At 35.3% G+C, this 23,415-nt stretch overlaps 1 protein-coding gene and 1 long non-coding RNA gene across 2 annotated transcripts; one reads left to right on the plus strand and one right to left on the minus strand.

The window, feature by feature from the left end:
• LOC107894383 (uncharacterized) lies at positions 1–1,119 on the minus strand. Its single transcript, XM_016819663.1, has 3 exons — positions 974–1,119; positions 453–835; positions 1–368 (listed from the first exon to the last, which is right to left on the minus strand). Exons 1-3 carry the CDS (start codon positions 1,117–1,119, stop codon positions 1–3), a joined length of 897 nt encoding a protein of 298 aa, XP_016675152.1.
• A 14,770-nt stretch (positions 1,120–15,889) lies between these two features.
• Positions 15,890–17,268, plus strand: LOC107894754 (uncharacterized). Its single transcript, XR_001683248.2, has 2 exons — positions 15,890–16,239; positions 16,370–17,268. It is a non-coding gene; the product is annotated as an uncharacterized lncRNA (long non-coding RNA).
• The last annotated feature ends 6,147 nt before the right edge of the window (positions 17,269–23,415 follow it).

A 23,415-nucleotide genomic window follows, 5' to 3' on the forward strand; every position in this document is an offset into this window, starting at 1 on the left:
TTAATCTTTTTGCAGCTGGGGACAATCTCGAATAAGATGATCAGTAACCCTACATTTATAACAAGCCCCCATCTTAGTCCTGCATTCACCGAAATGATATCTTCTACAATATTGACTCTTAGGCCGGGGAGTATTCTGAACATTGCTCACACTTGCTACAGGTCTATCAAATACCCTGAAATCAGATTGTCTTGATATACCTCTACCCAATCTTCCCGGCACGGATGTAGTTCGACTAATTTCTTCTCTAGATTTCTTCACCGGCAAATCTGAAAATGACTTAGAAGCACCTCTTTTAAATGACTCATTATTTTTCCGATCTCGCTGCATTTTTCTGTTATATACTTCTTCGAGCTTTTGAGCACGGTCTGACAGAACAACGAACTCCCGTATTTCATTACCCCCAATCATCATTCTAATCTCATCATTTAACCCTTCTTCAAATCTGATACACATTTCTTCTTCAGTAGGTACAATGTCTGGAGCATATTTGCTGAGGTTGACAAATTCTCTTTCGTATTCAGCCACTGACTTATTTCCCTGCCGTAGATCAAGAAATTCTCTCTTTTTCTTGTCTAGATATCTTTTCTCTGCATATTTCTTTTTAAACTCGTTCTGGAAAAATTCCCAAGTAAATTTCTTTGCAGGTACTACAGCTTCCATAGTTTTCCACCAGTTATATGCTTCTTCTTTTAACAATGAGACAACACATCGTAGATAATCCTTCGGACAACAAGCCATCTGTTTAAAAATTCTTACCAAACTCTGTAGCCAATACTCAACTTTTACAGGGTCATCATCTGATCTCCTTTGAAATTCCTCAGCTCCAAACTTCCTAAGCTTTTCAATCAGAGAACGTTTACTAGTTTCAATTATTGAAGGAGGTGGAAGAGCAACCGGAGATACCACAGGTGGTGCAGTAGGGGGAGGAGGTGGTTGAGCCTAACTTCTTTCTTGTATCATCTCCTTATACCACTGATTCATAACTCTATAAATCATATTTTTAAGTTCTCGCTCTCGCATCATAAAAATTGGAATATCACTACTTGTTCCTTGTTTAGAAGCCTGCACTCTACTGTTAACTTCCTCCTGTTCAGTGCGTTCAGGTCTACCTGACATCTTATAATCGAAGCATATCTATAAAAATGACAAAGATTAGATCGGATCATACACATCACACTATCACAGATTTATATGGCATGTATTTCTAAACACTTTACACGTAACACATGTTCCGAGAACTGGCTAAATCGGGCTCTGATACCATTAAATGTAACACCCCTTACCCGTATTCGTCACCGGAATAGGGTAGGAGGCATTACCGGAGTTTACCGAATTAATTTTTCATTAATACGAGTTAAATACTATTCATTTACTAAAACATGTCATGGCGTCCTTTAGATGTGCCTCCAAAGCCCAAAACATACTTCGAGACCAAACCAGAATTAAATCGAAACCATAGAGAATTTTTCGCAAAATCCCAAAATTTTTTTTTTGCTCAATATAACCCCTTTATAAATATCTAACCTTCCCTGCAAATTTTAAAACTGAGACCAATCCAACCAACCAATTCATTTCAATCAATTTGATACTAAATTATACTACTATTATAATTATACTATTTAACATATTCATCATTCTTTACTCTAATGTATATTTCTTAAACAAGTCTTAGTATTTATATAATCATCAAACCTTATACATGCCATATAAATCAAAAAGAAATTTACAAAAGCTACCGGAGATAATCTGGATAGTGTGATCCTCTATGTTGATCCGATCCTCTGTATACTTCCACGTCAATCTACAAGAGACATTGATTACACTCATGTAAGCTTATAGAAGCTTAGTAAGTTCATAGGTATAAAACATAAATCTTACCAAATATTTATACACTTATACAATATACACAATTATTAAGTTCACCTGTCAACTACAGCCATTGGTGAGTTCCCTTGTATAAACTTACTACTACTTATCCATTTCCTTTAATTCTTTTGGGCCCATTTGTCACATATCATTCTTTAACCAAATTAGGGAATGGTTACGGAAAATTGAGTACTTCACTTTCACTTTGCCATAGTATAACTATGGTCTTGCGTATGATCACTTATCACCTTTTGAAGTCATAGTCCTGCCACGGTCTTATACTGATCACATTTATCACTTGTCACTGATCAGATAAGTGTAGCTAAAACTACCACTTATCACTTATCACTTGTCACTGATCAGATAAGTGTAGCTAAAGCTACCACTTATCACTTGTCGCTTGTCGCTTGTCACTTATCACTGATCAGATAAGTGTAGCTGAGGTTACCACTTATCACTTGTCACTAATTAGAAGTACTCAAATCCGACATTCTGTTCAATTTAATCATTTATTCGATTTTCGTGTTGTTATTTTATTCTCTATTGATCATTAAATATATTTCATCATACATATTACATTATATAATTCATAAAATTAACATGTAATCATTAAACTTCAACCATATGAAGTTACCTGGGTCGATTTGCAAAATTTGTGAAAGTTCAGGGACTAATCAGCTACTTTTTCTTTTCCTCTACTTGAATCGGGTTCTCGATCTATCATTGTAAAATCATTCACTTATCAGTATTGACTTCATCTTCAACCCGCTTATAAGTAATATTATCTATAGTTTCATTATTTACTTATGTATATTCCAATGTTGTCCATCAATGCCATAGTCACTAAATTATTTTTATCTTTAGCTAAAGAACTCCAAATTAGGATCCACTAATTTTCCCTGAAACCAGATTCATATTTCTTCTTATCATAAAATTTTTAGAATTTTTGGTTTATCTAATAAGTACAGTTTATTCTTTAAAGTCACCCCTGTTCTACTGTCTGACAATTCCGACCCTTCTTTACTAAAAATTAATTATCTCTTCATACAGAATTCGGATAATGTCCATGTTTATTTCTATTGAAAATAGACTCATTAAGGATTTTAAAAATATAAATTTAAGCCCCTAATTATTTTTCTCCAATTTTTTTATGATTTTCAAAAGTCAGAACAGGGGAACCCGAAATCATTCTGACATTGTCTCACTAAATTATTTTTATCTTTAGCTAAAGAGCTCCAAATTAGGATCCGCTAATTTTCCCTGAAACTAGATTCATATTTCCTCTTATCATAAAATTTTTAGAATTTTTGGTTTATCTAATAAGTACAGTTTATTCTTTAATGTCACCCCTGTTCTACTGTCTGACAATTCCAACCCTTCTTCACTAAAAATTAATTATCTCTTCGTACAGAATTTGGATGATTTCCATGTTTATTTCTATTGAAAATAGACTCATTAAGTATTTTAAAAATATAAATTTAAGCCCCTAATTATTTTTCTCCAATTTTTTATGATTTTCAAAAGTCAGAACAGGGGAACCCGAAATCATTCTGACATTATCTCACAAAATCTATTATATCTCATGATCTACAATTCCGTTCCTTACACCGTTTCTTCTATGAGAAACTAGACTCAATAAGCTTTAATTTCATGTTTTTTTCATCTTCTAGTTCGATTTCTACAATTTATGGTGATTTTTCAAAGTTAGACTACTGCTGCTGTCCAAAACTGTTTTAGTGCAAATGTTGATTTCGATTTTTGCCCCAAATTTCACAGTTCATATAATTCAGTCCTTGCTCAATTAATCCCTCAATGAAGCTAATTTTTTCCAATTAATGCTTTAGCTAGACATTATAAGTTATTTCACAATTATTTAAATTCATAATTTCCTCATAAAACCCTAACTTCAAACTCTTTCAACATTAGGTCCCAAACATTCAGTTTCTATTCAATTCTTTCAATAAAATCAGCATATAAACAATTTAAAACTCTAATTCCATGCTAAATCATCATATACTTCCAACAAATATTCATAAAAACTTCCAATTTCTTTCATAGAATCAAAAACTAATGAATTCAACAAGTGGACCTAGTTGTAAAAGTTATAAAAACACAAAAATTTCAAGAAATAATCAAGAATTGAACTTACTTGCAGTAAAAATATGAAAACCCAGCTTAAGAAAACCCTTATATGGTGTTTTTTCTCATGAGAATGCAAAAAAATAATGAGAATTCTAGATAATTCTACTTTAGTCCTAGTTTATTAAGTAAATTTTGCAATATTCTAATTTTGCCCTTAATTCATCAATTTTCCTGCTGATTTCATGCACCTTGCGATCCAGCCCAAATAGACCTTGGGTCTATTTGCCTTTTAAACCCTCTTTCTTTTATCATTTAAGCTATTAATCATTTCCCATAATTTTACATTTGTTACAATTTAATCCTTTTTATTCAATTAACTATCGAAACTTTAAAATTTCTTAACGAAACTTTAATACTAACTTATTAACACTCCATAAATATTTATAAAAATATTTATGGCTCGTTTTTAAATTTTCAAACTCTCAATATCTCATTTCCGATTCTAATTTTTAAAATTTTTATTTCTAGTACACTATTCGCTATTTCAAAAATTTTCCTAACTTCACACTTAACTTATATTCACTAAATTATTAATATTTTCTACTCATTTTTCGGATTTAGTGATCTCGAATCACTTTCCGACAACACTGAAAATTTAAGCTATTACACATACGTCCAAAAACACGCAGATCTTTCACTAAATGGGTCGGGTATGGGTCAGCCTCCCCAAAACGACTCCGTTTTGGCGTCTGGAGAGGCCAAATGAAAATGACGCCGTTTTTAATGATTTATAAAAGCCCAAATTTTTTTAAAATCTTCAATTTTAGCCCTTAGTTTTATAAAAAAAACTAAAAAAAGCTTTCAACTCTCTTTCCTTTTGACCGAACTCTGGTCACAAGGCCACCACCCGTCCGCCACCATACACAGTGGCTGGAGTTCTAAAAAATAACCCCTTTTCAACCCTTTCACATGTGGAGCAAGGGTCCGATGCCAAAACCTCAAAAAACCAGGCCAAATTCGGCGGAGCAACAAAGAAACACCACGTTTCGTCTCATTTTCTGGCATGGCCTCTAACGGTGAGTAAATCGACCGATTTAGGTCAGTTTTTTTTCTCTTTATGTTTTTGTATGTAAAAAGAATGAAAATAAAAAAATAACCCAAGATTAAAAGCAAGAAAATTTTGAGAAATCACCTCCTGAAATTTCTATTTTGTTCTTTGATTGATATTCGTGTGCCTAAAAAATACATAAAAATCTCATGTGGCTTTTATAGCCGAATACAAATTTCTATTTCTTTTTGTTCTTTTTTTTTATATTTTGTGCTGTTGTCCGTGTCCTTTCTGCAGGTACAGGGGTGACATGGAGGCACGAGGTGGCGTACGGCGAGTTGATATGGAGGCACGAGCGGCGCTGGAGGCTGGTTGCGGTGTAAAAGTGGAAACCCTAGGGTTTCCTGAAAACTGTTTGACCTTTGGGCCACTTGGGCCAATGTAATTTTGGGTCTAGATTTTAGGTTTTGAATTTGGGTTATGTTTTTATTTTTTGGGGTCTGGTGTAATTGGACTGTTGTAAATGGACTATTTTTTTGTTTATTTTTGTGTTATTTATTTGGTTTTGAGCCCGGAAAATTGGGTTTTCTACAGTTGCCCCTCTTTGCTTGTTGTCGTGTAACGAGAATGGAGCAAAGACTTTTAAAAAGGACCAATTTTGCCCAGCCTCGTCGAATCTTGACTTCTTTAGTGCTTCTCCTCTTCAAGTAGTCTTGTCCTAACCCACTACAACTTCAGGGAGATGAGACTCGTATCTTCAATCTTCTTCACTGTAACTTCAGGAAGATAAGATTTGTGGTTTGTAGCTTTACTCTGTTCCACTACAACTTCAGAGAAATAAGATCCCCTATCTTTAACCTGCTCCACTGCAACTTCAGAGAGATAAGGTTTGTATATTTTTATCCTTCTCTGCTGCAACTTCAAAGAGATAAGGATTGTGGCTTCGATCTGCTCCAATGTAATTTCAGGGAGAAGAGATTTGTAGCTTCGATATACTCCGCTGGAACTTTGAGGAGATAAGAATTGGTAATTTCAACCTGCTCCACTGCAACTTTAGGGGGATAAGGTTTGTGTATTTTATCCTACTCTACTGTAACTTCAGAGAGATAAGGATTGTGGCTTAAATCTGCTCCAATGTAATTTAAGGAAGAATAGATTTGTAGTTTCGATCTACTCCGCTAGAACTTCAAGGAGGTAAGAATTGGTAATTTCAACCTGCTCCACTGTAACTTCAGAGAGATAAGGCTGGTGGCTTCAATCTACTCCACTGCAACTTCAGAGAGATAAGATTCACCATAATTTTTAGCTTTAATCTGTTCCACTACAACTTTAGGGAAATAAGATTCGCTGTCTTTAGTCTGCTCCGCTCTAACTTCAAGGAGATAAAACTTGTGGCTTCAATCTGCTCCACTACAACTTTAGGGAGGTAAGATTCGCCATAATTTGTAGCTTTAATCTGTTCAACTGCAACTTCAGGGAAATAAGATTCGCTGTCTTTAATCTGCTCCACTGCAACTTTAGAGAGATAAGACTTATGGCTTCAATCTGCTCCACTGCAACTTCAAGGAAATAAGATTCGCTGTCTTCAGTCTGTTCCGCTGCAACTTTAGGGAGATATGGCTAGTGGCTTCAATCTGCTCCCTTGCAACTTCAGAAAGATAAGATTCGCTATGATGACTTAATCCGACCTACTACAACTTCAGAGGTATAGGATTTGTTGTTTCACTGGTCTGTTACGCCGTTTTAAACAGGACTTGTAAAATCTATTTGATGGGCCTATTTATGCCAAATGATTAGGATGTCATGATCAGAATGTATCAAATGCTCCTAACTAGATATGTGTGAATGATATTTGCATGAATGCAGAATGTTATGAGAATGATCCCTTCTTAATGTTTGGATTATCATTGCTCATTATTCATCAAGGTTCTCTCACTGACGCAATATCCTGTCTTCTTGTTCAGCTGATATCTTTGACAGAAAACCCGAAGAAATAGTTACAATTTGCTCAACTGGTTTGCTCCACTACAACTTCAGGGAGATAAAATTTGTGGTTTCTTCCATCCATCCTACTACAACTCAGGGGTATAGGATTTGTACCATCTTCAATCCATCCCACTACAGCTCAGGGGTATAGGATTTGTATTTTCTTCAATCCATCCCACTGCAACTCAGGGGTACAGGATTTGTATCTTCTTCATTGATCTGAGTAATATGACCAGATGTGTATGTAGGAATGTAAAATGTCATATTTTTTAGAATGATCCCATTTTAATGCTTGGGTTGCTCGTTATTCATCGAGGTTGTATCACCGATGCAATATCTTGTCTCCTCGGTCAAGTAATATCTTTGACAGAAAATTCGAAAAGATAGTCACAATTTAGACTCATCTTTCTCAAACATTTCCAACCCTTAGGTTTGGTGAGTTCTATACAACAATCCTATTTCAAGTTCTTGTACTATTTAAAAGCCTAAAAAGTAATATGCATAACTTTTTTTATGAAAGTTTTATTAGTCCATTAATCATTATTTCAATGCAAAATACTTGAAAAAGATCATAACAATAGACAAGAAGGAAATTGATTAGGCGAATAGCTTCAAATGAATAAATTAATCAAAGATAGCAAATATAATAATAAGGAAATTAACTCAAAATGAAAATAAGGAAATTAACTCAAAATGAATAAGTTAATCAAAGATAGCAAATGTAATAAGAAGGAAATTGATTGGGAGCGTAGCTTAGAACGAATACAGTAATCAAGTATAACAAACTCAATATGGGTTAGATGAAAATTAGGTACCCCAGATACCGCAGCCTGAGCTTCTCTGTACGAACTTCTTGAGTACAATTTTAAGCTCGACATGTGTTTAAGAGATCTAGAGTACTTTGTCGATGCCCCAAGATTTAGCATACCTCCTTGTTAATTTAGGCATAGCAAGACTATCGTATGCCTTAGTTTTTATCAAAATTTGAATTGCCCTTTACAGGTTTTCAATTAAAAATCCCTTTGGTCTCAAGGTGCTATTTACGGGTTTTTGTCTAACTTCTCATTTTCTTTTTTTTTCTTTTCTCTTCTTTTTTGTTTTTTGTTTCTTTTTTTGGAAAAATTTTTGACTGAATCTAAATTTATGGGATTAGCAGGTTCTTGCCATCCATCTCGGTCAATATCAATGTTCCTCCAAAACAGGCCTTCTTTACTACATAAGGTACTTCCCAGTTTGGCATCCACTTTCCTTTGAAGTTCTTTTGTATAGAAAGGATCTTTTTCAACGCCAGGTTCCCATCGTAGAATTCTCTAGAATGAACCTTTTTTTCGTAAGCTCGCGTCATTCGTTTTTGGTATGTTTGACCATGACGGGTAACTTTCAACCTCTTTTCTTCAATTAAGTTCACTTGATCCATTCTGCTTCATCCGATTTTAATTCAGCCAAAGCTTGGAAATAAGGAATCTCGATTTTAATGGGCAAACCGCTTCTATTCCATAAACTAATGAGAAATATGTTGCCTCGGTAAAGTTCCTGACCGACGATCAATAAGCATAGAGGGTAAATTGTAACTTCTTATGCCAATATTTACAAGTCTTGGACATTTTCCCCACAATCTTTTTTTTGTTTTGTTTTGTTTTTTTTTGTTGTCTCTCATGCACTGTTCATTTTGGGGTTATATGGCGTCTGATCTTGAATAGAATGCAAACTTTTGATATCATGTTATTATGCATTATTAGATATAATCCTTTCTGGTATTCCTTGTCGGCACATGATCTCCCTTTTTTAGGGGGGAATTTAATGACCTTCAAATTTGTGACATTGGCATATGAAATGACTTTCACCCACTTAGTGAAGTAATCAACGACTATAAAGATGACGATGTCTGCTAGAAGTTTTTAACGAGATCGGCCCAATAACATCCATGCCCCACATAGAGAAAGTCTATGAAGAAATGAATGAGGCACATGAATCTTATCTCCATAAATTTGGAATTTACGGCATAACTGATGCGATCCCCTTCCATGGTGTACCAATAGTACCCGAACCTCATAATTTGTCTGGCCATTGTAAAACCGTTAGCATGTGTTCTTCCGACGCCCTTATGGCCCTCTTCTAAGATTTTCTTAGCCTTAACAGCATCCACACATCTTAGTAGCCCATGCATATCTTGATATGATCTTGCGAAAATATTTTTGAATTCTTGGAATAACTCAATGGCGTATCGCTTTGTCTCTGTGGTGATATAGGCTCCGATATTCACCTCTTTCTCTTCTCCTAGGCTCGCGATGTCTATTGACCCTTTTGTAAGGTAAGATCTGTTTCTCATCTTATTCTACCATCCTTAACAAATCAGGAGATAGCTACAATCTCTATCATCTTAAAGTCCTGAGATCCCTCTAGACACATATCTTGCTCAAAAGGAGATTCTGGGTTAGTAGCAGTGTCGCTCATGTTGTTGATATCTGAAGACCTGTTGTAAGTACGAAGGAATATTCCAAAGAAATGTATAATTATTTGTATGGTATGATCATGAATGAAGGATAAAACAATATTTGAAAGAAAGTCCAAAGAATAAAAGAATCTAAGAATAATTATTGTACAGAATAAAAGAATATTTTCTCAAAATGACAGCAAAGATGCATTTTATTGAAATAAAGATTTTGGACATAAACCTATTTCACAAAAGGATTCTTATTTCTTCTAGGCTTAAAGCAACAATCGTGTTTTGAATATTACTCTAAATTGGCTCTAGGAAATACAGGGATCTCTTCCGTAGTTCTATTATTCAAAACACTCCCAAGTATGTAAGGGCAGACGTTTGGGAAATTCTATTCCCAGTTCTCTCTTCGGATACGTCGTTAATGTTTAGATTCTCCAACATTCCCACCGGGCCTTCGATATCTTCATAAAATTTGATTTCTTTATTGTCCATCACATCCTGTACCAGGGCCCCGAACTCGATGCATTCTTGGATTTCATACCCCTCTTCATTGTGGAACTCCCACTACATTGGGTGTGGATGGGTCGTCAAACTTTACAATCCCCATTTTAATAAATCTTTCGATTAACTTTTTGAACACGGTGCAATTTTCGATTGAATGCCCAATGATTCCAGCATGGTATTCGCACTGAGCATTTGCGTTGTACCATTTGGGCAAAAGAGGTTGCGTCGGTTCTAGGTAGAAAGGGGACACCATGTGTGCATCAAATAGGTTCTGATACATCTCTCCATATGTTATAGGTATAGGTGTGAACTGTAACTTTTCTGCTTGTCTAGGAGAGTCCTGATGGTTGGTAGTTACTATCTTCGGTTGGCTTACAGTAATCGACTTTGAATGACCCTTGTTGTATGTGCTTATGTTATTCACCTCATTCTCCCTCTTTCTTGGGGCTAATCTCTTGGTGCTTTCTTCCGCTTCTATTTTTCTACACCTTATCGTATTTCCTATCATTTCACCGGACATTACTATGTCCGAGAAACTCTTGGTTGTGCTCCCCAACATGTGATTAATAAATGAAGCCTTCAGGGTATTGATAAAGAGCATGGCTATTTTCTTTTCTAGCAAAGGTGGTTGGACTTTTATGGCAACTTCCCTCCATCTTTGGGCATACTGCCTAAAGCTCTTGTTTGTTTTTTTTCTCCATATTTTGCAAGATGATTCTGTCAGGGGCCATATCTGCCACGTGACTATACTGCTTCATGAAATCCTGTGCCAGATCTTTCTATGATTTGATCTGGATACGGCTCAATTGGTTGTATCATTTGGATGCTACCCCAAACAGACTTTCTTGGAAATAGTGAATCAATAATTGGTCATTATTCACATAGCCTGTCCTTCGTCTGCAGAACATGGTGATGTGGCCTTCGAGACAGTTAGTCCTGTTGTACTTCTCAAACTCCGGAGTTTTGAACTTGGGGGGAAGCATTAAGTCCGGAACCAAGCTCAAATCTTTAGCATCGATTCCATAATAATAGTCAACACTTTCTATTACTTTGAACTTTTACTTTAACCAGTTGCATTGGTCTTTCAATTGTTTCGATAGCTCCACCCTTGTCTTTTCTATTTCTACCACACCATCGAGATTGGGGACAACGAGATTAATTGGGTTATCCCCCGGATTAGAGCCTGAGGCGGCTTGGCAATTCATTGGCGCCGAATCACTGATCTGAAACTGTTGGGGCCTACTTGTAACAGATGGCCTTCGTGTGTACACCCCGGGTTATGTCTGAACATTTCTCGGGGTAAAACCCGGGGGATAGAGAGGATCTTCATTGTCGTCCCCAATATTGACCATAGGACCCTTTTCTTTGTCTAGCCCACTGGTCAGCTGTTGTGTTAACTGGTTCATCATGTTTCTTTGTGATTCCAGCATTTGGTCTCTCATATCTTGTTGGATTTTAGCCAATTGCTCTTGCATTTGTGTTTGCATCTGTTCTTTCTTTGTGATTCCAGCATTTGATCCCTCATATCTTGTTGGATCTTAGCCAATTGCTCTTGCATTTGTGATTGCATCTATTCTTGCATCTCCTTATGCATTTGTTCCAACCTTTCCAGTCTTTTATCCATCGCTTTAGTTTTTTTTCGGGTTCCGTAACGATGCGTACTTGGTAGGTTTTTTTTGGTTTCTATATTAACTGAAATAGTTTTTTTAACAAATTAGAACCCTTTTGTGACATTCAATGCATATGATGAAATGCAATGCAGATGCATGAAATGAATTCAAAAAGAGACATTGATTCTGATTCAATTCTGTTAGAACAACTTTTCTAGATAACAAATCTCTTTACATAAAATGGAAACATATACGACCTTGCCTTCATGCTCCAAGCGAAGACATCGATCCCTTTCTTCATATCCGGATGTTAAGATCAAATCTCGCGAAACTTCCCAATAGATGCCTCTACTAGCTCTTTTTTGCTTGATCCGGGCTGTGACCTATTGCTCACTCATCCCCATGAGGCTTGTTAGCTTCTTTAAGAAAGTTGACTGCTCCCGAAAAATCTTTGTTGGCTTGAATCATCGAAGCATAGTTGTATATTCCTCCACAGACTATTAGCCTTCTCTTGTTTTATTTACTCAGACCATATTCGGATGGCCGTATTATATTTCACTTTATCAAGAAATCCATTTTCCATGACAAGCTTTCTATTTAGCAACTAAACGTGAATCAACACCTCTTTTCTATGATGATGTAATACGATGTAGTCATAAAAAAAATAAAACAAAACTTGTCAGTACAGAAGAAATAAACAACAAATAGAGCACTTATTCGGGTAACTACTAGGGTTTAGAGTGGCTCTACCTAGGGTGGGCTTTTAAGGCTCGCTATATGTGGTTTGGTTTTAAAGAAAATGGTACCCAAACCAGCAGCTTCCTCGATCCTTACCCATTATAGCCTCATACGGTTCGAGTTCAGTTCAGGGGAATACAATTCCCTATGGATACACAGAGATAAAGATCTAACGAATACATAGGTACGAATGTATCCCGAAAGCGATCCACTACCCTACACAGAAGTGAAGACCTCACGAAGGAATAGTTTCTCACTCCCACTTAAAAGGGTAAGATCTATTGATCATGCGATGCAATATGCGAATACATTCCAAGACTCGAACTGATAAAGCAAAGATCACAAAAAAATAACGAATGACATGCAATGAGGGGATCGTAATTTTAAACTGGATTTCCAATTTTTGACAAAAAAATAAAAATTAATCAATTTGCGGCTTGACTCTCTTATTTGAGTCCCCAATGGAGTCGTCAAGCTATCGAAACCATTTTCAAATTTTTGAAAACAACGGTCGACTTTGGTTTTGAAAATTAAAACGAAAACGAAAATGGGAGTCGCCACCGATCCATTTTTTATGAGGTGTGATCGGTTCACCTTGTAATTTGATTGTTTTAATAAAATGTTTTGTTCTGTTAAAATAAAGATTTTGGTCTACGAAATTCGAGAAAACGGGTTCGGGAGTCGGTTACATACGAGGAAGGATTAGCACCATCGTAACGCTCAAAATTGGTATCTAATTAATTAATTAATGTCTTCATGTCGAAAGTTAAAAATCCATAAAGAATTTAAAAATACGATCCTTCTTTTTTATTAATGTTAATTTTACAAAAAATGTTTGGATAAATCAAAGTAGATGCTAAAGACTTTCTTGTTCCGAAGTAATAAAATGTCATATCCAGCACGTTAGGACACGACATTTTAAACCCTCGAGAATAAGCTTGTCTTTTGATTTTCAAAACTCAAGCATTTTAATTTTAAAAGGATATTCGGTCATTTGGGTCAAACGAGAAAAATCGAAACTCAGTACGTGAGGGCACGATCTCTCGAATTTCCAAACACAGAATATTGTCTTTATTAAAGAATCCTTTCTTATGAATTTAGGGTGAAAATTGAATAATATTCAAAAATGGTATGCGAATAAAATTGCCACGTGAATGAAAACGAATATACTAATAAGAACAATTTACGAAAATTGCAAAGTGTACACCAATTTAATAATATAAATAATCAAAGATGAATGAGATAAATGATAACAACGATAACAATACCAAAGTATGCGCATAAAAAGACTACCAACTTAAAGAATAAAGGCAAAGAAATAAATAAAATAAATACATAAATAATGTAAGAGAATATAGTTTATAAAAATATTGAAAAGAAAGAGCCCAAATTAAAATATAAATAAAATCAAAGGTACAATTTGTTATAAAATATATAAATAAATGAAATAATAAGAATAATAACAATACAAGTAAAAAAATCTAATTTTTTACAATAATGGATAAACAAACAAATAAGAACTGGTAAAAATTTGATTAAAAATTGAAATTTAGCAAAAAGCAAATAAATAAAGTGATATAAATAAAAAAATAAAATGTTAATTATAAGAGTAAAAAATATGTATATAAGAAAAATAATAATAAAAATAATATTAATGTATATATAGAAATAGAAATATAATAATAGTAGAAATATAAATAGATAAATAAAAATTAGATAAACAATAATAGTATTAGAATAACAAAATAAATATAATTAGAAACATAATAATAATAGCAATAATATATTAAATTAGTTAATTTAATAATAAAATAGCGAAAATAAAAAAAAATGACTAAATTGAAATTTAAAGGGAATTTGAAGGCATAAATCAACATAAAATAAAATGAAGGACCACATTGAAAGGCGCGCATAACTCGGAGGGACCGAATGAGGAATAATCCTCACCCTTTGAAACGCACCGTTCAAATGGACCAAAATGTAACTGAAGTGAGATTTTAGGGTTAAAATGAAAATAAAAGAAAGGACCCTATTTGAACCGCCCTAAAAAATGGAAGGACTAAGGGCATAAATAGCCCATACGTCTAAAAACTCGGGTTCTTCTGCTAAATGGGTCGAGTATGGGTCGGCCTCCCCAAAACGATGCCGTTTGGCTTCTAGGGAGGCTAAATGAAAACGATGTCGTTTTTAATGCTTTAAAAAGTTCAATTTTTTTTTTAAAATCTTCATTTCAGCCCTTAGTTTTAAAAAAACTAAAAAAAGCTTTCAACTCTCTCTCCTTTCGACCGAACTCCAGTCACCAGGCCACAGCCCGTTCGCCATCGTACACGGTGGCCAGAGTTCCAAAAAATAACCCCCTTTTGACCCTTTCACATGTGGAGCAAGGGTCCGAGGCCAAAACCCTGAAAAACCCAACCAAATCCGATGGAGCAACAAAGAAATGACATGTTTCTTCTCCTTTTCCGACTTGGCCTCCAACGGTGAGTAAATCGAACGATTTAGGTCAGTTTCTTTTTCTCTTTATGTTTTTGTATGTAAACAGAATGAAAATAAAAAAAGGAACCCAAGATTAAAAGCAAGAAAATTTTGAGAAATGACCTCCTGAAATTTCTATTTTGTTCTTTGATTGATATTCGTATACCTGAAAAATACACAAAAATCTCATGTGGCTTTTATAGCCGAATACAAATTTCTATTTCTTTTTGTTCTTTTTTTGCTATTTTGTGCTGTTGTGCGTGTCCTTTTTGCAGGTACAGGGAGACGTGGAGGCACGAGGGTGGCGTACGGCGAGTTGACATGGAGGCAAGAGCGGCGCTGGGGGCTGGTTGCGGTGCAAGAGTGGAAACCCTAGGGTTTCCTGAAAACTGTTTGACCTTTGGGCCACTTAGGCCAATGTAATTTTGGGTCTAGGTTCTAGGCTTTGAATTGGGTTATGTTTTTATTTTTTTGGGCCTGGTGTAATTGGACTATTGTAAATGGACTATTTTTTATTTATTTTAATGTTTTTTATTTGGTTTTGAGCCCGAAAAAATTGGGCTTGTTACAGGCATGATCGCTAAAAGCTAAATATTATCCAAATTCTGATTTCTTGAGAACAAGTTTAGGAGCCTACCCATCTTATACTTAAAGGAGTATATGGTCTACAAAAGGAATGCTTCTGAGGGTCAGAGCTGGTAGGTGGGCACGGGCACAAGTATTGACATCTGGGAGGATATTTGGGTCTCTAGCCTGCCTATACAAAAAAATTTAGGCTTATGCTGCTAATGTGCATTGTATAACAATCTTTGATTTAATTTTATATCATGAACATGTGTGGGATTTGGTAAAAATTACTAGAAATTTTGATATTGATGTGGCAAGTAAGATTCAATGTAGTCTTCTTACCTTGCACCCGCAGCCAGATACAGTGGTTTGGTAGGTTGAACCCTTAGGTGAGTATACCATTTGGAGCAGTTACATATTATTGCAAGGAAATAGAAAGATAAATGACAATGAAGTGGATAGTTACAATCTTTTTTACAAGAAGCTGTGGAAACAAAAATTGCCAAAAAAGGTCAAAATCACAATCTAGCCTTTTTTAAGAACCTATTCCCTGATTCACACAATCTTTATAACATACATTTGGTGGGATCCACAATTTGCCTAAAGTGCGTAAGGGGAGTGGAGGATTTAAAGCATGGATTTGGGGACTATTCATTTGTTGTTGTAGTCTGGGATCTGTTGAACATTAAATGGGATGGTGATGAAAGTGGAAAAAATTTTCAAGATTAGCTACACGAAGTGTTTTATAATTCGTCAGAATATACCTGCAGGCAGATTGCATATATGATTTGGTTCCTTTGGTCCGAGAGGAATAAATGGGTGCATGATAGATCATTTGCCTCGCTACAACATATTGCAAATAAGATTTGATGGTGGGTTTTGAAAAGTGGAGACCAGCGGAAGAACCTAACTTCAAGGTAAATTTTGATGCGGCATTTCATGTTTATATTTCAAAATCCTGTTAAAGGATAATCATTAGAGATGGTAGATCTAGAACTATTGTTGAAAAAGTAACTGTCAATGAAAACATATTGTCGGCTTTTACAGCTGAGGCCCTTGCATGCCTTCAAGCTCTCAGATTAGGGGTGGATCTCGATTTTAAAAGGGTGGTGGTGGAAGGGGGTTATCTTTCTGTGATAAAGAAAGCAAACTTGAGTTGCATAGATAGATTGGCCATCGAGGCGTATATTCAAGACATTAGAACTGAACAATAGAGGCTCAGAGAGTGTGAGTTTGTTTATGTCTCCCGAGAGGCGAACAAATCAGCTCATTTACTAGTGCAAGAGGGATGGAGTAGGGGAGATGGTCTAAATCTAGAGCATAGTCAACTGGTAGAGATGGTAGCTCTGAATTGTAAAGGCGTTAGCGAAAACGATGAAGCAAGTGTTGCGATGGCTTCAAGGTAGTTGTTCTTCTTCTTCAAAAAGGATTTTGGTGAAGGGGGATTTTTCTGAGGGTGAAAAGGACGAGTGGATTTTTTTAGAGTAGAGATTAAACTGCTCCTATCTTTTGGAGTCTCCCACGGTCTACACGTGTATCCACTTTCGGGTGTGGCTCCTCTATCTAAACTGGAGTCGTTTGTTTTTTTAATTTTCTGCTGCGCTTTTGTTTTTTCGAGTTTTTGTTTAAACTACTTTAATTTATTTTAATAAATTCTCCAGTTGGATTTTATTCACAAAAAAAAAAAAGAAACATCATGCATAGTAGTTGGTTTTGGTCTGGAACATAACCCGTTTGTAATAGTTTGATATTTACGACTACTTTGACCTGTATTTGTAATTGTACGGTAGTTGTTATAACAATCAACCTTAAGCAAGACAAAGAGTTGGTGGCCAGTACTATATCAATAACAATTAGTAAATATCATTTCCGTTTTTAATTAGCATCAAATCATTTGAGCAGTGTTGGTTAAAATTTCAATCCATTTTGACTGTTTTTGTGTTTTAGTGTATTTTGACCAATACATTGATATTTTAAATAATTTTTAATTTTGATATTTAAAATATAAAAAATTTTAATTGTTACAAAATTTTGATATTTTTTTATAATTATGATGGTTACGAAACTAACTAAAATTTTGACTAAAGCAAGTGCACTTATCAATTAATAGTATAACTAAAGTGAGCAAAGATATTGTTCCCACGAGGACAACAAGTGCTAGTAATTACCATTTTTCTATTATTTAACCAAATAATTAGAGTGAACGACTAAAACCTAAAATTAACTATTTTAATTAACTAACGAATATGACAAAGAACAAATTACAAAAATAATCGAATAATAACCAAGAAACGAAACAATACTCAGGAAAGAATTCGCCTAGATTTCATCTGCCACTATTAATCTAAATTATTCACTTAGCACCTTGATCCATAGAAATCCCTAAATTATATTAATATCTCTTTCGAGTATAAGAGCAACTGAATCTAGATTGATTAATTGAAATTTCTTTCTAATTAAAACCCCATATTATCACATTAACTCATGCTATGGATTCCCCTATTAGATTTGACTCTAATCCAATAGATTTATGTCATCCTATTTCTAAGATTGTATGCAACTCCACTCAATTACGCAAAATCTAATCTTAAACAGGGTCTATTCAACCACCGATTTAAGCATATCGAACATGGGTCAATACTCTAGAAATATCAAACCAATAATTAAGCATACATAATTAAGAATAAGAAACGAAGTATTTATTGCGTAAAATAAAAATCAAACGACAGAATCCATTATAGGGTTCATCTTCCTTAAGTATTTAGAAAATTAGTTCATGCTCGAAAATAGAAACATCTAAGATATAGTATAACCTAAAAAAAATAAAGAAATGCATAATAATTTCCTAAGAAATCAACTAAAAATATTAAATATTGACAGAAATCTACTTCAAAATCCGCTTCAATGGTGTTTTCGAGTTGTTTTCTTCAATATTTTGTGACGGCTCCCTCCTATCTTCTTATTTTTGTCATATATACGTCTTAGAATGCTCAAAAAACCTAAAAATAATGATTTTCTGCTAATCAGTGTACTATCCCGTGAAATTGATATGGCCTACCACATGCCCGTATGGGTCACACAACCGTGTGAAAAAGTGTAGCCCGTGTGGCTCCTTCAACTTGTTACGACGCTCTGATTTTCATTCTTTTTGTCCCCGAGTTCTCTAATAAGCATTAAAACATGAATTTAAAGGATTAGGAGTATAAAATTCACAATTAGCATCGAATAATCATCCAAAATTCACAATTAACATTGAATAATCATTCAAAAGTACGTTAAGAATGAGGTTAAAACATGTTACTTTTAGTACTTATCAAATTACACTAAAAATTTTAATATTTGCATTTGTATATTAACATATATGTTATTAAACAATAAAATTTTATTATAAATATATATGAAAAACATTTTAAAATATCGATAAATATCTCATACATCATATAAACCTTAAATTGAAAGAAATTACATATTTAAACGAATTCAAATTCACAAATCAAATTATTGCAATAACCGTGATGTTAATTGAATGATTATTAAATTGCTACAATAGTAATGATACGTTAATTGAGCTCGTGTATAAAAGCTTGTGAATGAATAATATTCATTTCGTTTTCTTTTAAAGTGGTGGCGATACATTTCATTTTCTCTTAAAGTGGTGGTGACGATAATAGCCTATTTTGTTTTATTTGAAAACGGTTGTGGTGTTAGCAATTGTAGTTTTTAGTGATTTTCTTAATTATATTTTTAATTTTATTTTTTAGAAGTTTAAAAGGAGGTTGGACTAACCTAACATCTATTGATTTAGTCTTAGGGATTGGGTTTGTGCATTGCTAATACTGAAGAGTCTTTTGGGGATCACTAGCATTGTTGTTTTTAGTCAAAGTTCATTATCAATGTAGTCTAACGGTGGCGAGACTAAAATGCTATAATTAGTGGTTGATCATGATGGTGCGCCTCTAGTAGTTTTTTGATTGTGTATATCTCTCCTTTATTGGGTTTTATGACAGTCATGACATGCAACTGTTAAAACAATGGAAACAAGTTGTTCTAAATGTTATTTTTAGTTTGATTTATTTTACCTAGTGCATTTTCTTGTTTGTATTTTACTGTTATTGTTTAGGTGGTTGCATTATCATTCTAGTTTATAATAATACTACATTTTATGTTATATTTCCATTTGAATTAATTGAATTACTATATTCTCTAAGAAAACAAACATGAAAACTTAGCGATGACTTCATGCAAAACCTTCTCTTTTCTTTCCACTCTTCATTTATTTTCTTTCCAAATCCTTCAACTTTCTTTCTTTCTTCTTTTTCGGCTCCACTCCAAAACCAAACCATAAATATTCCAACTTCATCTATTGGCCTTCGTAATGGCAACTCTCTCATACGAAAGAGATAAAGCATCGTCTTATTAAAGCCTATTCTACTCGAAACGTAGAAGAAAAGGATCCCAAAGTAGGAAAAAGAACGAACATGACAAGGATACTGATACTTGCTAGACAAATAAATAATAAAATTTGAAACAAAGGGAAGTTACTAAAATATGATTGCTTTCAAGTGTATAGAACATTTTTCTTAAATTTTTAAAATACCTCCAAGATACACCAAAACTCTCAATATTTCAAACAAAACTTAAAAAAATGACTAATACAAAAATTCTTTATATGGATATCTATTATAGTATCTAAATACACATGTGATTAATGTGTGATTAGCTAAGTGGTTAGGCAGTTACAAAGTTTGGTATTTTGTTAATAGCAGTTAAGGTTCTCTTCTTTATATAAGCATGTATATGAACCGAGTAAAAATAGATAGATAATTACCTTGAGTGTATTACTCCTAATCTTCTCAGTTCTCTTTAAAGAATCTGTTGTTCTCTAGTACTCTTTAATGGTATTAGTCGCTTGGTGATTCTCGAGTATGGCTACCATGCATTCTACCGAATCTGATTCCGTTGAGCTTAGTGGCTCGACATTTCTTGGTGATCGAGTGGTCACGTCTTTTCCTCGACATGAGGTTGTCAAACTGGATGAAGGTTTGTTCGTTCAATGGTAGCAACAGATCCGGCTCATTCTTCGTGGTGCAGTTTGTTTGGTCTACTTGATGGATCATTTACGGCTCTGACGAGGTTTCTTCAATCCTCCGATGGTAGCCTTGTCGTCAATCCCTCTGTTTTGATCTTCGACCAGCAAGATAGTTTGCTTACCTCCTGGCTCTTATCCACGATAAGCTCATCGTTTTTATCTTCATTCACGGATGTTAGGATTGCGCATAATGTCTGGATCATGGCAAATAACTTGTTTACGGTCGATTCGAGCACGAAGCAGTCATAGTTGCGTCATGAGCTTCACTCTCTCCAAAAAGGTAGCCTTTCTATTCGCTCGTATGTGAATAAAATCACCAGTTTGTGCGTTTTTTCTTGCAGCATCTGGATTTCAGATCTCAGAGGCCGAATGAACGGCGGTTCTTCTTGCTGGTCTATCCACTGAGTTTGATGCTATTGTTTCATCCACGTCACTCTCCTCGGGACCCTTACCGTTTTAACGCATCGTAGATGTTTTGCCTGAGTACGAAGCTCGACAGGTTCGGTCAACCCAGGAAATGTTGGTTACTGCGGATGCTATGGAGGGGACGTAACTTCAGTCGACGAATGGTTCGTTTCGTGGAGGAGGCCATTCCTCTGTTCGTGGTCGAGGTCGTTCTTTCCGTCCACGAATCCAATGCCAAATCTGTAGTAGATATGGCCATCTTATGCAGAGATGCTACTATAGGTACCAACGTGACGATCAATCACCAATCGATGCATCGATGGCATGACGGGGTGGTTTTACGTCTGGAACGATTGGAAGAGATGATGACCGAATAGGAAAAAATATCTTTGGTCAAAATTTGGGGACTTACGGTTAAAATTGGAGGCCTTCTTTTTGGCCAAATTTTAGAATTTATAGTTGTGTCCCACGTAGGCCACATACAAGGCCTGGGTATAATGGATTCAATCCATTTGTTCAAAATAGAAATGGGCACCATGCTAATGTTGACCTAAAGTCCTATGGTAATGGGCATGAGATTGATGTTGAACTACTATGGGCTTCCAATTTGGTGATGCATCTTTGGGCCATTCGTATAGTAAGATGGCTTTTACGCCACGTGGGTCGGTTCGATCTCGTCCAACTGATGGTCAAATTGTGCCTAGACCCTTTGCTAACTGTGTTAGTGTTGACAGATCTTGCCAGACTGTTCATGAGGCCCTGTGGCGGACAAAACCACGAGCTCGTGTGTTTAGTGTTGACTCGTCTCCGTATGACTCGTCTCAGTTTGTTGGGCTTCCCCCCAGGCTTCCTGAGTTGCATGCTTCAGATTATTCTGAGGCTACAGCATATGACTCCAATTTTAATTCTACTGATTCTTATGTTCCATTGCCAGTAAGAAGCACGTCCTGGTGCCTAGACTCGGAGGCTACTCATCACGTCTGCAGAAATGATTCGAATTTGCATGGCTTCACTCAATATACAGGTAACTCTTCTCTCTTAATGGGTAATGGGGTCGCAACCAAAATTTCATCTGTTTGGAGCATAGTTTTTCCTACAAAGACGAAATTACTACATCTCTCGAATGTGCTTTGTGTGCCGAGCATTCGAAAAAATTTATTATCTGTGTCTAAGTTTGCTACTGAAAACAATGTGTTTTTTGAATTTCACCCCTCGTATTGTGTGATTAAGGACATCCAGACCAAGGAAACCTTAATGCGGGGCCAAGTTCGTGATGGACTCTATCAGTTCTCAGCGGGTTCGAGTGTTTTGCCTCCATCTGTTCATAGTACTGTTGTTCAAGGTTTTTCTATAGCTGATGATGTTTTTAGTTGGTGGCATAAAAGGCTAGGTCATCTTGCTCATAATACTGTAAAAGCTGTTCTAGAAAAATGTTAGATTCCTGTAAATAAAAGTCATCTTGATAATGTTTGTGTTACATGTCAAAAAGGAAAATCTCATAAATTGCCTTTTTCTCATTCTAATACTGAGTATGTTGATTTGTTGAGTTGGTTGTGTCTGATTTGTGGGGTTCGACTGCTGTTCCATATGAAGGGAATTTGTATTATGTTTCTTTCATTGACATGACTAGTCGATTTACCTGGGTGTATCTAATAAGCCACAAATCTCAAGCTGTAGAGTGTTTTGGTCAATTTCAAAATATGGTTCTCACTCAGTTCGGGAAGTGCATTAAGAAATTTCAAAGTGATTGGGGAGGTGAGTTTCGTGCTGTTTCGTCAGTACTAGCTAGTTAAGGGATACTTCATCGTGTTTCCTGTCCTCACACATCTGAGCAGAATGGTATTGTTGAACGTAAACACAGACATATTATGGAGACTGGTCTTACTCTTCTGGCTCAGGCTAATTTACCAATGAAGTATTGGGGCTATGCATTCTGCAATGCAGTACATCTTATTAATCGGTTGCCTACTCCTGTGTTGCAAGGACGATCCCCGTATCAAAGTTTGTTTGATCATGAACCATCTTATGATCATCTCAAAGTGTTTAGTTGCTACTGTTTTCCATATTTACTTCCGTTTGTTAAACACAAGCTTGAGTTTCAGTCACAGCCATCTACATTTCTAGGGTATAGCGCGCATCATAAAGGTTATTTTTGTTTAACGCCAGATGGTGAGATAATTGTCTCTAGGCATGTTGTTTTTTATGAAAATTGATTTTTGTTCATGCTCTCTTCTTCTACTGATGATCAGACGTCTTTGGGTACTACTACGTATGTTCCTATTGTTCGGTCTTTTACCACTAGGGAAACTCGTGTGCGTCCTGAACTTGCAACTGGGTATCACTAGCAAGTCCTAATGATGAAATTGATTCGCATGATTCTTCTGCTATGTGTAGTGCTCCTCAACATAATTCTGAAAATTTGTTGAATGATAAAAATGATTCAGGGACTGTTGTTAGAGATGAGGATATTTCTACTGCTGCTATTCCTCCTAAGCGTGTTACTGTTCCTACTGTCTCTACCAGCAATACTAATGCTATGGTGACTCGGTCTAAGGCTGGTATATTTAAACCCAAAGCTTTGTGTGCAGACAATATTGAG

Source organism: Gossypium hirsutum, chromosome A13, assembly GCF_007990345.1.
Source record: "Gossypium hirsutum isolate 1008001.06 chromosome A13, Gossypium_hirsutum_v2.1, whole genome shotgun sequence".
Lineage (NCBI taxonomy): Eukaryota > Viridiplantae > Streptophyta > Magnoliopsida > Malvales > Malvaceae > Gossypium > Gossypium hirsutum.

Coding starts and splice junctions, on each gene's coding strand:
- LOC107894383 (XM_016819663.1), bottom strand. CDS start 1,119: ATGTCAGGTAGACCTGAACGCACTGAACAGGAGGAAGTTAACAGTAGA. Junction 836..973: donor TATAGAGTTATGAATCAGTG/GTATAAGGAGAT, acceptor TGAAAAGCTTAG/GAAGTTTGGAGCTGAGGAAT. Junction 369..452: donor ACCTACTGAAGAAGAAATGT/GTATCAGATTTG, acceptor TTGTTCTGTCAG/ACCGTGCTCAAAAGCTCGAA.